Here is a 16,127-nt window from a genome sequence, read left to right as displayed (position 1 = left end):
GGCAAGCAACCTGGCAAAGACCAAGTTCCTGGTCGACAGGAGACAGACATGCGACCATCTAGTGGACGCATCTATGAGGACCATGAAATATCTAAACGTTCCACAAGGTGGATGTATTGGTCCACAGATGTCTCCTTGAATTCTTTCCAGAAAGTTTATAGTCTCTTTAGTGACTTTAACTGGTGATGGCCTAGAAATGAGTTTCCCTTGGGAACAAGCAACACAAGATAGGTGCTTAGGGATGACTCGTTTCTCTTTAAGGGAATGGTCGTTCGAGTTCATAATCAGTTTACGCATCATGGACGACACGGGATGACCCAGCCGGTCGTGCCACAAAATGAAGTTATCGATTGCCTCTTTATTAAAAATAGCATTAGCTTCAATCATACTGACTTTAGTGTGGTAAAGACCAGTAGATAGTGCGTGTATGCATTCTAGGACTTTCTTATTGCCATGGACGAGTTCAAAGATTTGAAGAGATTCTTTGTTTCCCTCGCCCTTGGTTTCAATATGAAATCCATTCATTCGAATGTCTTTAAAGCTTAATAGACTTCTCATAGAGTTGGGTGAATACAAGGCATCTGATATCTCAAGATGTGTACCCATAGGCAACAGGATACTAGCCTGGACGTGTCCCTCTATGAGGCTGGCAATACCCGCAATGGTTGAGATGTTGGTGTTTTTAAGAGTTAGATTTATGAAGTATCTCTTATCTTTAAGAATCGTGTGGCTTGAGCCACTGTCCACAACGAGTACAGCCTTGTTCTCGTTCATTTCTAAAACTTAGAGACTTCATATATATAACAAAAGCTTTTATTTTATTATATAGGTCTTTAAAACAAGTTTAAATAAAAGACAACATAGAATTTAAAAACACCAAAACATAGAAATCAGATTATAATGTCGAAATCACTTCAGTCTTTGAGACAATCTGAAGTTTCATAATCCATAAAATCGTCCTTGTCATGATCGAAGTCTTTTTCATTGTCTTGACAAACCATATGGGCTTTAGGATTCTTCCCTTTCAAACTTTCTTGATAAAGCTCAACAAGATGCTTTGGAGTTCTACAAGTCTTAACCCAATGATTGTCCATTCCACATCTATGGCACACTGATTTACTTTATTTGGTCGAGTGTTGAGGTTTAAACGAAGATCCACGTCCACGACCATGGCCTCGTCCAAATGAGCCACGATCATGTCCATGATCTCGTCCATTTTAATTACCTCGTCCGCGGCCAGAGGAACCTCGGCCACGGCCACGTCCGGATCTACTTCATCGACCACGGCCATAATAGCTGTTTCCTTGGACATGGTGGGACTCTTTATCGTCCTCAGTGTTGTGTGCTTCAGGTAGTGCTGCTGAGCCAATAGGTCTCATCTCACTGTTTCTCATTAATAACTCATTATTCTGCTCAGCAAGTAAGAGACAAGAAATAAGATCAGCACAGGTCTTAAAACCTTTCTCTCTGTACTGTTGTTGTAACATCACATTGCTTGTGTGGAAAGTGGAAAAGGTTTTCTCAAGCATATCCTGATCCGTAATACTTTCACCACACAGTTTCAACTTTGAAAGGATCTTAAACATGGCCGAGTTGTACTCGTCCACGAACTTATAGTCTTGGATTCTTAGATCCCTCCAATCAGATCGAGCCGTTGGTAAGATCACCGTTCTCTGGTGATCATATCTTGATTTCAATTCGTTCCAAAGCTCTAGTGGATTCTCAATGGTTAGGTATTGATCCTTGAGACTCTCAGTTAGGTGGTGACGAATGATCAAGATGGCTCTATAACGATCTTTCTAATTTGAGTTGTTGTCCTCGGTGATACATTCACCGAGACCTTTGGATTTCAATATGATCTTGGTATCAAGCGCCCACTGAAGGTAATTGTCTCCAGAGACATTTAGGGCAGAAAAATCCAAGTTATTGATTTTCGACATCTGAAATCATAGATAATATAGGTCTTTTAGAAATAAGGTTTTAGTTTTAAAACATTCAAGTAAAGCCTAATGGCCAAAGTATATGCCATACGGCCAAGAAGAAGCCACAGGCCAAGTAGAAGCCACACGGCCAAGATTCAATTTAGGGTTAATGCATATAGTTTTACATGTAATTGCAATCCTAAAGCGGTTGGTTTCTATCAGTTCATGATTCAATCAAAACAAACAATCCAATCGGCCAAGTAATAGAACAAGCCACACGGCTATTTAGTTCAATTCAACATCATCACTAGAATTAGATCTAAGTTCAATTGCAATCAATCAGTAGTGATCAGGTTCGGATATGGATGCAACAAGGCCACACAGCCACAGATGATGATCTAGAACAATTTAACCTAGAATGTATTAAGGCCACTCGGCCACACGGCCACAATCTAATTCGATTTCAAAGTGATAAAAACTAGATCATTAGGGTTTTAACCAAGTCAAGCAATTCAGATTCAGGTTTAAACAATCCTAATCAATATTTTCTAGCTGATCAAACAAACAATTAAATTTCAAAGAATTAAAACCGATTTTTCAATTTAGGGTTTTAGGGATTTCGAAACATTGATCTTTGATCAAAGAGATTTGATTTGAGATTCAAAACCTTTAAGGTTATGATTTTAATTGATCAATGGATCAATCTTGATTTAGGGTTTAGGGGATCGGACTTATTCGAGCTCCGATTTACTCTTTTAGGGTTTGATCTATTGTCCTAGGGTTTTATCTTTAGAGATTAGTTTTTAGAGTTTCAATCTTTACAAACAATCCAAATTCAATTCTCATGTTCTTAGAATTAGGGTTACTTTTTGTTTGCAGATTGTAGAAACCAGACCACTAAGAGAACCTCGAACGGACGCGAGCTGAAACGAGCTGGAGTTGAAGTCGCGCGAGCTGATCGCTGTCCGGGATGCAAGCTGAGAATGGATGGAGCTGAGGCTGTGTTCGTCTAGTATCAGAAACACCTTAGGGCTGGGGCTGATCGGATGAACACGAGCTGGAATGCTTGCAAGAACAGATTAGGGTTCGTAGGGTTAGGGTTCAAGGTCGCTGGCTAGGTTTTAGGTTTAGGAGTTTTTCAATTAAGTTTTTAGGCTCAGGGTGTTTAGGAACTATCGTGCTGATAACGTGTTGTGAAACAATAGATTTAGAGCTGAATGTTTCTGTCTTTCATTAATGAATAAGTGTTCCCTTTATATAGGGATTACAAGATAAGTAAAAAGGAAAATATTCAAAACCTAAACCAACTAAGATTAGGAAAGACTACTAATACATAATATGGAAAGATTACAAATAAAGGAAATCATAATCATACAAAGAAAATGAAACATATGTATGTGGCCGCCTCTCTTTCTCCTCAATAGGCCGACTATCTCTCCTCTCTCTCCTCTCTCTCTCCTGCAGATGGGCCGGTTTATGGACCAGACCAGTTATAGACATCCATCAATTGATTTATAAGAACAAATTTACTTTTCAAATAATAAAATAGATTTCTGGAAATTCAAAAGGGAAATTAAAAAAAAGAAAGAAAGTCGTCTCTCTTTCTCTCAATAACCTTCCTAATCTTCCACCTTTTGAATCCAATAAATTCGACAACCCAATTTCACCCGTTTACAGATTAGGGTTCCGACGATCTGCAGCTGCCGTCGTCGTGTATAGATCCAGTTTAGCGAGGTGGATCTGAGGAAACGTTTCGACCATGAGCGGGATGAGAGGTCTCTCCGTCTTCATAAGCGACATCCGAAATTGCCAGAACAAGGAAGCCGAGCGACTCCGCGTCGACAAGGAGCTCGGTAACATCCGTACATGCTTCAAAAACGACAAGGTTTTGGGCTCTTTTATTTCTCCCTAGAAAATAAAAATCTTAAAATCCATCTGTGTTTCGAGTTAGTTTTAGAGTTTGCTTGGCTTCTCTAGAATGCTCAGTGAAGAAGCATCATGTTTACATTTAGTTGATATGGGATCCAAGAAGATTCCAAAGTGTTTAATTTGGAAACTGAGTTGTGAGTGGGATGGATGGTTTCGAACCCGTGATTCATTTTAATGTTAACATCTATATATAATTATGATAATTTATCATATAAGTCTTGGATGCTGTGAACAAAGTTTTGAATGAATTCATTTTCTTCTCTTCTCTTGCAAGGAAGAAGTGCTTCTCTGGATAATTTGTGTAGATCATTAGTTTACTTTTATGCCCTAGTTATTTCATTAATTAGTGGGTTAGCATTTTGTTTTGCGACGTCCACTATCGGCCTGTGAGTTCTTTTTTTTTTTTTTTTTTTTGATCAGTCAAATTGGATAAGTATATGAATATATCACCCTCAGCTTACTTGTCCATTTTGCGGTTCAGATTTGAAGTGAATCACCATGCATTCGTGATTAAAATTTTCCAGCTATTTTCGTGTATGATAGGGCTTGACACCATATAAGAAGAAGAAGTATGTGTGGAAAATGCTTTATATACATATGCTCGGTTACGATGTTGATTTTGGTCATATGGAGGCGGTTTCTCTTATATCTGCGCCAAAGTATCCTGAAAAGCAGGTATACTCATTTGCCTATACCATTAACTATTGCTTTTTAGATAAGAAAAGGGAAATATGTAGTGTTACTTGTTAGACTAGGGAATATATTGTCTAGGTGGTAATTAAGCAAAATGTCAATCAGATATCGTAGAATTAGCTTAGATAATTTAAGAGCGACACTTGTGAATATTATTTCACGTGCATTAGCAGTTATATTATGTGATCAATGGTATCATGACAATCTTTTGCTCTCTCTGCAATCGCCATGTGTTTCTGATCTCTCAGTTCTGTTATTTTCATGCTTTTTTTTCTAACTGAGTGTCTGAGTTCAAATTTTCATCCATGGATATAGGTTGGTTACATTGTCACATCGTGCTTGCTCAATGAGAATCATGATTTTTTGAGGTTGGCAATAAATGCAGTCCGAAACGACATTATTGGACGGAATGAGACTTATCAATGCCTGGCATTGACTTTGGTAAGCCCTCTTTCATCCATTATATGTTGATGTCTTATCTTTCAGCTTATGATATGTAGTTTAGTATTTCAACAGAAGGTCATTGAGTATATTTTTGTGCATCATGCTTATTATTTCAGCCATCTTCGTCATTAAATGATGCTTGCTTTTGTACCGTACTGTGCTCAATTTCCTCTGTAGGTTGGAAATATTGGTGGACGAGAATTTGCAGAGTCGTTGGCACCTGATGTTCAAAAGTTACTAGTAAGTGACTTGGTAATGTTGCATGTTTTCCATATGAGTACGTAACAGTTGAACTTATGGGCTTCTTTGCTTTATAGATTTCTAGCAGTTGCAGGCCTCTTGTAAGGAAAAAGGCTGCACTTTGCCTGCTACGGTTGTTCAGGAAAAATCCTGACGTCGTCAACGCTGATGGCTGGTGCGTATTAAATACTCTTTTATTTCAGTTTATAGATGTGTCTTTTATATTCTCGTCTTCGTATGCTTACAGGGCAGATCGTATGGCGCAACTGTTGGATGAACGTGATCTTGGTGTCTTGACATCTTCGATGAGTCTTCTTGTATCTTTGGTATCCAATGACTATGAGGGGTACTCGAGTTGTCTACCCAAATGTGTCAAAATATTAGAACGCCTTGCTAGGAATCAGGATGTTCCTCAGGAGTACACATACTATGGTATCCCATCTCCTTGGCTCCAGGTTTGTATTAACTCGCGTTACTGATTCTTGTTTACCTAGCTTTACCGCCTTACATTACCCTGGGCACTTCACATTTTAGCTGAAATAGTTTTTGAAATTGATGCTTGTACATTTTTATTCGTGGTTCTTTAAGTGTTATCTTGGCTACTTACATGTCTTTTGGTTAGCATAGGTGAAAACGATGAGGGCTCTTCAGTATTTTCCAACAATTGAAGACCCCAGCACTAGAAGATCCCTTTTCGAGGTTCAATTTGTTCCAAAAAACTTGCTTATATACATTTTAAAAAAATCAGCCTCATAACATTTACTATGTAAATTTCAGGTCCTACAACGGATACTGATGGGGACAGATGTTGTTAAAAATGTGAACAAGAACAATGCGTCTCACGCTGTGCTCTTTGAAGCTCTATCTTTGGTAAGATTTCCAGGCAGATAATCAGCGCAAAGTTTATGCCATGAAATTCATTGATGCATTTTTCCTTTTTGCCCATCTCCTTGGCATGTCTCAACTCCTTTTTGCCAAGACATCTGAACCCAAAACAGAATGCTGACTAGTGCATGGACGTTTTCCTTTTGATTCTGTTTATTAAGGAAATAGCTAGTTTTAAATATTTGGTAAATGATTTACTTGCTTGTCTATCTTCCGTTTACCTTCTTTTTGCTTTCCTTTTAAATATACCCTATCCTTCACCGATTCACTGCTATTTTGCGTAAAAGTTTTTGTACTGTTTTGCTTAAACGTTTGATACTAAGTTGTTTATCATGAATATATGATTTTGAGTATTTTAACCTGTTAATATGTTGTTCCGCTATAGGTCATGCATCTCAATGCTGAGAAGGAAATGATGTCACAGTGTGTTGCTCTCCTAGGAAAATTCATTTCTGTACGTGAGCCCAATATCAGATATCTAGGCTTGGTGAGTTTTTATATACTGGTTTCCTGCTTGTAAAGCCGAGCTAGAACTCTGTGTACTGTTTGTGGTGGATCATCTATTAGTTGGCCATAATGATGCATTTCCTGCAACACTGCAGGAGAATATGACACGAATGCTGATGATCACAGATGCCCAGGATATCATAAAGAAGCACCAGCCTCAGATAATCACCTCTTTGAAGGACCCTGATATAAGGTTGATTCTATTTTCACTATATCAATATGAGCTAATGGTTGTGAACCGAGGCTCTCGTCTCTGTTGGTCAAATTTGCAGTTTGTTTAGCTAATTCAATCACGAACACTGGTTGCAGTTCATAACTTCCGTGGAATAGTGTCAATCGAAATTCAATTCGATTCGATTTGGGTTGTAGATATGCAACTTAAAACTAAATTGTGAATTTGTTTCCCTATAATCTTCAGTAAAGCAATATCTTCTTGACATATACTCCTGGTATCCTGTGTTAAATAGTTATTGGTATATTTATTTATGTTAGCAATTCTTATTGAGTAGTATAAGAACTATTAGACAGTACACTTTGTATGATATAAATCATCATTGTGACCATATTGAGTGAATACCAAACTTTAAACTTACGTTCGCAATTGAAACTGTCTTCCGCAATTTATAGTTGTAAATTTGTAAAGAGTTTTAATAATTATATATGTACTTGTATATATATCTATAAAGAGAGAGAGATATCCTACTTCCTTGTCATTTGATTCAATACTTTTCCCATGTTTGTTTCATATTTTTGTATGCTGCTGACCAGGATTGCTTTCCTGCAGTATTCGGAGGCGAGCTCTTGATCTGCTTTATGGAATGTGTGATGTGTCAAATGCAAAGGGTATAGTCGAAGAGCTGTTACAGGTAATTTTTGTTAAGATTGATATTTCCTTTACCTATGGTTTTCTTTTTGCGTGAGATGTTTAATAGAAGTTCAATACGAAAAAATATATTGCAGTATCTTAGCACTGCTGAGTTTTCCATGCGTGAGGAGTTATCACTTAAAGCTGCTATTCTCGCTGAGAAATTTGCTCCTGATCTATCTTGGTAAGGATTCAATCTAATATGTAGATCACTTTGAGATGCACACAATAACATTATGATGCATTAACCAATCGTTATGATTCTCAACACGATAAAATCTGATCAATCTTTTGCTACGGAACATGATTCCTGTGATGTTGATCAGGTATGTAGATGTGATCCTTCAGTTGATTGATAACGCGGGAGATTTTGTTAGTGATGACATTTGGTTTCGTGTGGTGCAATTTGTTACAAATAATGAAGACCTGCAGGTAATGAAGATTTGTTACAAGAAATCTGTTTTATATATTCGTTTTGTGGCATTCTTAACTTGCTTTAGAATTTCTTCAATGTGTCAGCCTTATGCAGCATCAAAAGTAAGAGAATATATGGACAAGATTGCGATACATGAGACAATGGTGAAGGTTCGTATGCCCTTAAATTTAGAATTAGCTCTTTCTATTGCAGAATGTGGTAACTTGTGATTCTTATATTCTCATTTTCGTAATGCTAGCTAAATTGCAACGCACAGTTTCTACATTTTCAAACTTTGAAACGATTCTTTACCATTTGAATGGTATGCGAATTTCAGAGTTTAGAGTAAGTTATATTTCAATACATCTTTCAGGTCAGTGCTTATATTTTGGGGGAGTATGGTCACCTTCTTGCTAGACGACCTGGATGTAGTGCAAGAGAGCTCTTTGGCATTTTACATGAGAAGCTTCCCACTGTATCGTAAGCAAACTTAAACGAAGCATGGTGTTTTTTCTTTCCTTTGGGTAATTTTTATTTGCTGTACCTTAGCCACCGTTGTCTTTTCTCAGGAGTCCAACCATTCCTCTTCTTCTCTCGACATATGCAAAGCTTCTTATGCACGCTCAACCTCCAGATATAGAATTGCAAAAGCAGATTTGGAATGTATTTAAGAAGTGAGAGTTCTGAACCTTGTTATTCATCCCAGGAGTTCTGGTTGTCATGTTATATGCTCTACTTTTTCTTATTAAAGTTTTATGTTGGCAGATATGAGAGTAGTATTGATGTGGAGATACAACAGCGAGCAGTTGAATATTTTGAATTGAGTAAAAAAGGGGCTGCCTTGATGGATGTATTGGCCGAGATGCCAAAATTTCCTGAGCGCCAGGTTTGTTGTTTTGTTTCCTGGTGTTTAAACAGCTTATCTGGTAATTTTTTTTTAGGCTTTCAATAATGGATGATGTGATGTTGAAAATTTTCGTCTTTCCATAGTCCTCATTGATAAAAAAGGTGGAAGATGTTGAAGATACTGCAGACCAGAGTGCGATCAAGCTTAGAGCGCAACAGCTACCTTCAAATGCTTTGGTTTTGGCTGACCCACAGCCTGTTAATGGGACACCCCCGCCTTTGAAGGTTCCAAGCATAAGTGGAATCAAAGTGGGTATTTCCTCCAATTGGGTCCAAATAAAGGAGACATTTTCATGCGCCTTATGTTGATTCACCACATGTCTTCTGACGGTCCCTTTATCTTTGTTGTGTATGTAGCTAGACCACGAGTCAGCATCCCAGACTCAATCTCAGCCAAATGGCGATTTGAGTAAAGCACAGTCACAAATTCCATCAGCAGATCTCGTTGGCGAGATGGTCGATTCTCTGGCAATAGAGGCTCCGCCGGTAGACATGGGGAGCCACCAACGTGTTTACAGAGAGGAGGACGGAATTCCAGATGAAGTTGATGGCACAGCCATCGTACCTATTGGTGACCAAGCAAACAAGGTTGAGGTATGTTTAGCTCTTTCCTTTACTCTCTTTGGCATTGTAGGGGATAAACATTGATGAACTGCTATTTCTAAACAACTTTAGTTAATTGTTTCGACTTTCTAAAGTCAGTCATTTTCTGTATCAGTCATTTTCCTTGTAAGTGACTTACGTTTTAATCTCAGTTCAGCATTAACTGATAGGTTATTATCCTACATTCTGAAGAGCGGGCACATAACTGACTTGTCATATCTAACATAGTATCCATTTACCTTTTATGTACATCTAATTGTTTTTTGCAATCATACTCTCCATTTAGATCCTTGTTATTGTTTTCTTATTTGTTTTTCTTTTCTTAAACAGCCGATTGGAAATATCACCGAGAGATTCAATGCTTTATGTTTGAAAGATAGCGGTGTCTTATATGAGGATCCTTATATTCAGGTTTGATTTTTTCTTTTGTCAACTCCTTTCTCTTTGTATTTGGTTATCTGTTTCACATATGGCGAACTTTTACTTTTTGTGGTCTACTTTGAACGGTGAAGATCACAATACTCTATTTTAAAAAATGATCTAACATTCTAAAAAATGTTGGTACTCTCTCAGATTGGTGTGAAAGCTGAATGGCGAGGACACCATGGAAGACTTGTCCTCTTCTTGGGAAATAAAGTTACTTCTCCACTTACGTCTGTTCAAGCTCTAATACTACCCCCTGCTCATTTAAAACTGGAACTGTCTCTTGTACCTGATACCATTCCTCCTCGAGCACAGGTACTTATATATATACACATATATATAGGTTAAACTGCTCCTAATATTTTTCTATCAATTTTTATGTTACCTGTTTCTTATGGTCTTAGGTACAATGTCCACTCGAAGTGATGAACATCCGTCCTAGCAGGGATGTTGCGGTTTTGGATTTCTCCTACAAGTTTGGTACAAGCATGGTAGTTACTGAATCATTGGATAAGACGATATGATAGCTTGTTTACAGACAGGGTTTCTTGTTCGCCTCTCTCTGACTTCTCGTCTCTCTTATAGGTCAGTGCCAAATTACGCCTCCCAGCAGTCTTGAATAAGTTTCTTCAACCTCTACAGTTGACATCTGAAGAGTTCTTCCCACAATGGAGATCACTTTCAGGACCACCATTGAAACTTCAAGAAGTTGTATGTATTCCTGAATGAAATTCATACGCTACTAATGTCTCGTTTGCGTCATTAAATGAAACTGCAATTTCCCGCAGGTTAGAGGTGTAAGACCTCTTTCTCTTCCGGAAATGGAAAATCTATTCAACAGTTTCCGGGTGACGATATGCCCCGGGCTTGTAAGTATCTCCTTTAATATAATATCTATCTAAAAGTTTCGGGGTGATCATATGCTGACCTTAATATAATATAATTACGTGGTCTGATGTAGGATCCCAACCCTAATAATCTAGTGGCAAGCACAACCTTCTACTCAGAAAACACAAGACCCATGCTCTGTTTGGTGAGATTTAGTAATTTTCTCCGAAGTTCCAACCTGGGTGTTTCTTTCTCCATCTCAACGTGTTCGTATTTTTCTTCAATCGCAGGCAAGGATTGAAACAGACCCAGCGGACAGGACCCAACTGCGGTTGACTGTAGCGTCGGGAGATTCAACCCTTACATTTGAGTATGATAATCGTCTCTTCCGCTAACACAATTAACCCTAAACTTCATGATAAACACAACTCTTCCATTCCATGATTGGCTGATTTTACCTTCGTCTATACAGGTTGAAAGAATTCATTAAAGAACAATTAATCGCCATCCCGATGGGCTCTCGAGCTCTGGTTCCAGCGGTGCCAGTACCAGCTGCACCTTTAGCTCAACCGCCTAGCCCAGCGGTGGATGCTAATGATCCAGGAGCTATGTTAGCGGGCTTACTTTGATTCAACCTGGTAAGACAAACGCTTACAGTGGCACGATGTGAAGATCATCGTTGATATGCAAGAGTAAAATCTGAAGATGTGAGAGGGCTTGCAGAGGCAGAGTAAGAGTGAGCTTAGTTTTGATCCAAATGCCTGTGTCCGTCTATTTGTGAGTTTGGTCTGTAATTTTGCATTCTTTATGCACACATTTTGTATTGCGAGGTCTTTTGGGTGTGTATCCTCTTTTATCTTTTCTCAGTGATCTTTACTTAGGCTTTGTTATGTTCCTCCTTTCTTCAATTCTTGAATTCGATACCAAATTGCATATATACATGTAGAGCTTGTGGGGTTATTATAATTATAATATTCAATTTATAACGTTGCTTTTAGAGGTCTTTGTATCTTTGCGGTGGTAAATGTTTAGAAGCGATATTTCTTGAGCTTTGAGAACTCCTAGCCGTTTTGTTAGCTTGAAAACATCAACAATTTGTCATTGCAAGCTCAAGCCGCACATTCTGATTCACTCACACCACATAAACCGGTTCTCTAATGAATCGGTTCTCAGCAAATAATATGAGTGATTTACACCCAAGATCTATGAGTTTTCATTATACTCTTGGCTCTAACCGGTGACTTATGGAATTAATGAGAACAATGAATTTCTATTCATTTCTTAAATATTTACATCATCTACTAGGAATATTGATTACATATAATTCTCGGGTATTATTTTCATTTTAAAAAACTATAGTATTCTTTATAAGAATAAGTAGGAAGAAAAGTAGTAATTATTCTTTTTCATTCTTTTTAGTTTGTTCATATTCATTATTTTCCTCATTATTTTTTCAAATAAGCCATAAAGAATTCATTTCCTGTAAAAAAAAATAGTGATTTGGGGTCAGTAATATAGGTATAGCTTTTTTTTTTCTGCTGATCGTAGCTTCAATTCTCTATGTTATGGAGTGGGAGGACAACCATTAATACATGGGGATGTGTATAGTTTTGGAGTTCTGCTTTTGGAAATGTTCACCGGAAAACGACCAACTGATGAGTTATTTGGTGGATACTTTACGCTCCACGGCTACATCAAATCTGCGTTACCAGAGAGAGTGTTTGATATTGCAGACAAATCGATTTTTCACAATGGTCTCAGAGTCGGTTTCCCTATTGCTGTGTGCAGGTCACAGATTTTGGAGGTGGGATTTAAGTGCTGTCAAGAATCACGGACGAACCGGATAGAAGCGAGTTTAGAGCTGTCAAATGGTCCGTTCATGGTCTGATTGGGCATGACCAGTTGGACCATTTCAGTTTTGAGCAGTAACGGATGGTCATATTAGATAATGGTCTAAACAAATGTCAAAAACCAGTAGAGATCATGTCCAAATGAGCATGCCCATGGACACTCAATAATATTTATAATTATTAGTTTAGATTTTATTTCCAAAATTTTGAAATTATATTTACTTTCCAAAATAATAAAAGTATGTTTTTCTTGTCAAAACTGTAAAACTATGTTTTCCTCTCAAAATCGAAAAATTTCATTTTTCCACCAAAACCGAGAAATAGTGTTTTTCCGCCAAAACCGAGAAATTGCGTTTTTCCGCTAAAACAGAGAAATTGCATTTTCCCGCCAAAATCGAGAAATTGCGTTTTCCCGCCAAAACCGAGAAATTGCATTTTCCCGCCAAATCCGAGAAATTGTGTTTTCCTGCCAAAACCGAAAAATTGTGTTTTCTTGCCAAAACCGAGAAATTGCGTTTTCCCGCCAAAAACCGAGAAACTATGTTTCCCCCCCCCCCTCAAAATCCGAGAAATTGTGTTTTCCCGCCAAAATCCGAGAAATTGTGTTTTTCCCCCAAAACCGAGAAATTGCGTTTTCCCGCTAAAACCGAGAAATTATGTTTCTCGCCAAAACCGAGAAATTGCATTTTCCCGCCAAATTTATTAAATACATTTTTCCGTCAAAATAGTGAAATTACGTTTTCCATCAAAATCGTTAATTTTTTATTTTAACGATAAAACTGTTTTTTCGGGTTAAATTGTAAAGCTATGTTTTCTTTTGTTAAACTCATGAAATTATGTTTTAGTAAGCCCATGGACACCCATTGTCTATTTGGTCTTCGCCCAATTGTACCATGTATCAATTGGTCTTTTGTCCAGTTGGACCATTTATTAATTGGGTACGTTCATAGCCCGCCCAAAATGAATTGGACTGGGCTAGTTCATGGTCAGCCCGCCCAGTTGACACCTCTGAGCGAGTGAAGCTACAAAGGAGTTGATCTCTATCAGAGAGAAGTTCTTTAAAGCCAGAAGAACAGCAAGACGTTGAAGTGTTTATGGTTTTACTCTACAGACTTAGAAACCTACTTAAAAGTTTATTCTGAGGCCTCTAAAATATCGTTTGCATAATGTGGTTTTGCTCTTTTATGTACTTATATGCTTGCAGACTGTTGTTTATGAATGCTTGTTATTTGCAGACGGAAAATGAATGTTGTTGTGTTACTAGCTTGTAAAATATCGTTTACATAATGTGGTTTTGCACCTTTTGCCATGTTTGATTCTTTTTTGAGAAAATTGCCAAAACAGAACGAAAAAACAACATAGTTGTCTCTTGTCTCTATGGTATAAAACTATCACTAAGTTATCCCTATAGTATAATATTTTTCATAATGAATGTTGTTGTGTTACTAGCTTGTAAAATATAGTTTACATAATGTGGTTTTGCTCCTTTTGCCATGTTTGCTTGTTAGTTATTTCACTTGATTCTTTTTTGAGAAAATTGCCTAAACAGAACAAAAAAACAACATAGTTGTCCCTATGGTATAAAACCATCACTAAGTTGTCCCTATAGTATAATATTTTTCATAATCCCAAAACTAACATTTCCTTAATCAAACTAAACATAAATTAAAACTATTTTGAAAAAGTTTGATGGAAAAAGATAAAAAAAAATAAGGTAATCCCATAATGTTTTAGAAAGGAAAAAAAATGTAAAAACAATTTAAAAAAAAGAACACACGACCCAGATCAAAAATATCCCGTAACCTAATTGCATTTAGTTTCTAAAATCCTCCAAAACTATTCTTTTAAAATCCTCTAAGGTAGAACTTGATTCCAATAACAGTAGCCTACCCCTTTATCATCAGCCAGAAAAAACCATCATGTGCTTACACTAAATTCTCAAACACCACATATTGTATAGATATGCATCATAGAACAAGAGTTTTTGGAAATCACAAGACAAAATATGGAGAAATCATAGATTGATGAAGAAGAAAAGCCAAAATCATTTTTTTTTATTGATATTTTGATAAAGAAAATCGACCGGGACACGTTTTAGGAAATTAGAATATTTTTAGAATATTTTCTTATATGAAACTTCCTAATTTTCGGAAAACTGGTTTTTTATCCGTAGAAGGCACCTTTTACACTGTGTAGAACCATGACAAAAAATTATGAATACAATTTCTACTTTTTGTAGACGTTCGTGTTAAGTTTAGATTTCGCATACCCGGAATTTTAGAATACTTCATAAAAGTAGAAACTGCATTCAAAAAAAAAGTAGTGATCTTTGCAATTAGTAGAATTCGCATTCTCCATATTTAGAATTTTAATCATTTTTAGATTGTCTTTTCTAAAAAAAAGTAGATGGACTTGTTTATTCTGGAATTCGTTTTCTACTAACACATTTTCCGTAGAAGACGAATTCTACTTTTAGCGGAACGTAATTTTAAAATTTTATTTATCAGGTTTTTTAACCAAAAAAAAAATATGTGTTTGTGTATATAGGTGTTTTATTAATTGTTTATATTTTTAATATTTTCTTGGATTCATAAAACTATTTATTTCATTAAATTTCAGAAATTGAAAGGGTAAAAGGGAGAATAAATGGACAAATATGGTTTTATACCATAGGGACAACTACAGTAGAACCTCTATAAATTAATACTCGATAAATTAATAATTTCTATAAATTAATAAATTTTGCAGGTCCCAACTTGGACCGGTTCAAAATTTCACACAAATCGATAAAATAATAAGATAATATTTTTTTAGAAAATTCTATGTAAATATATGGTCCCATTAAAATTATAAATTAATAATTTATATGTATACATATTTTATACAAGTAAGTACCTATTATTATATTGTTTGTTTTAAATTCACAATGAAATTATCTTTATAATTTCTTAACACTTAGTATATTTTTAATAAGATTTATTAATATTATATCAAAAATCACATTTAATTTCAAAAAATAACAATCAATGTCTATACACTAAAATCAAATGTTTTTATTATCTTAGAATAAATATATCTTAAAATAAAAAAAAACTAAATAAGAAAACTTTTGTAAATTAATATTTCTATAAATTAATAAAATTTTAAAGTCTCAACATTATTAATTTATAGAGGTTCTATTGTATGTTGTGTTATGAACCAGATTGTGGATGGCTCATAACCAAGAGATTATGATTTGTAATCTTTCCATTTATCTATGACGGTGTAATCTCCTATATAAGGAACCTCTATGTTATGAATAAAGATAGAATTTTCCATTACTTTTATAACACGTTATCAGCACGAAACTTTAAATCCCTAAGCTAATACCCAAATTGAAAAACCCTAAAACCCTAACCCTAGCCGGCGATCCGACGAACCCTAAACCCCGATCGCGTCTCTTGTTCCCGCATTTGTTCCAGCTCGCGTCCCCGATCAGCTTTAGCCCAAGGCGTTCCTGATCCTAGCTCAGACGTTCACGACCCGAGAGCAGCTCCAGCACGCGACCTCTTCCTCGTTCGCGACAGCATCAGACAGCTCGCGTCCGACGATCAAGGCGTTCCCGATCAAGCAACAAA

General features: G+C 36.5%; 1 protein-coding gene across 1 annotated transcript; it reads left to right on the top strand.

Annotated features, from left to right (window-relative positions):
* Window positions 1-3,483: 3,483 nt before the first annotated feature.
* LOC106311183 (AP-2 complex subunit alpha-2-like) lies at window positions 3,484-11,595 on the top strand. Its single transcript, XM_013748408.1, has 27 exons — window positions 3,484-3,807; window positions 4,395-4,526; window positions 4,860-4,985; window positions 5,166-5,228; window positions 5,306-5,403; window positions 5,476-5,683; window positions 5,856-5,927; window positions 6,006-6,098; window positions 6,499-6,600; window positions 6,716-6,813; window positions 7,405-7,486; window positions 7,581-7,669; window positions 7,812-7,917; window positions 8,005-8,070; window positions 8,274-8,380; window positions 8,470-8,574; window positions 8,666-8,786; window positions 8,891-9,055; window positions 9,164-9,400; window positions 9,740-9,820; window positions 9,983-10,147; window positions 10,237-10,323; window positions 10,418-10,543; window positions 10,621-10,701; window positions 10,794-10,865; window positions 10,951-11,030; window positions 11,133-11,595. Exons 1-27 carry the CDS (start codon window positions 3,682-3,684, stop codon window positions 11,287-11,289), a joined length of 3,045 nt encoding a protein of 1,014 aa, XP_013603862.1. The 5' UTR covers window positions 3,484-3,681; the 3' UTR covers window positions 11,290-11,595.
* Window positions 11,596-16,127: the final 4,532 nt, after the last annotated feature.

Source organism: Brassica oleracea, chromosome C1 (assembly GCF_000695525.1).
Source record: "Brassica oleracea var. oleracea cultivar TO1000 chromosome C1, BOL, whole genome shotgun sequence".
Taxonomy (NCBI): domain Eukaryota; kingdom Viridiplantae; phylum Streptophyta; class Magnoliopsida; order Brassicales; family Brassicaceae; genus Brassica; species Brassica oleracea.
Note: the sequence above shows the minus strand (reverse complement) of the source record. Positions and strands in the feature narration are given on the sequence as shown.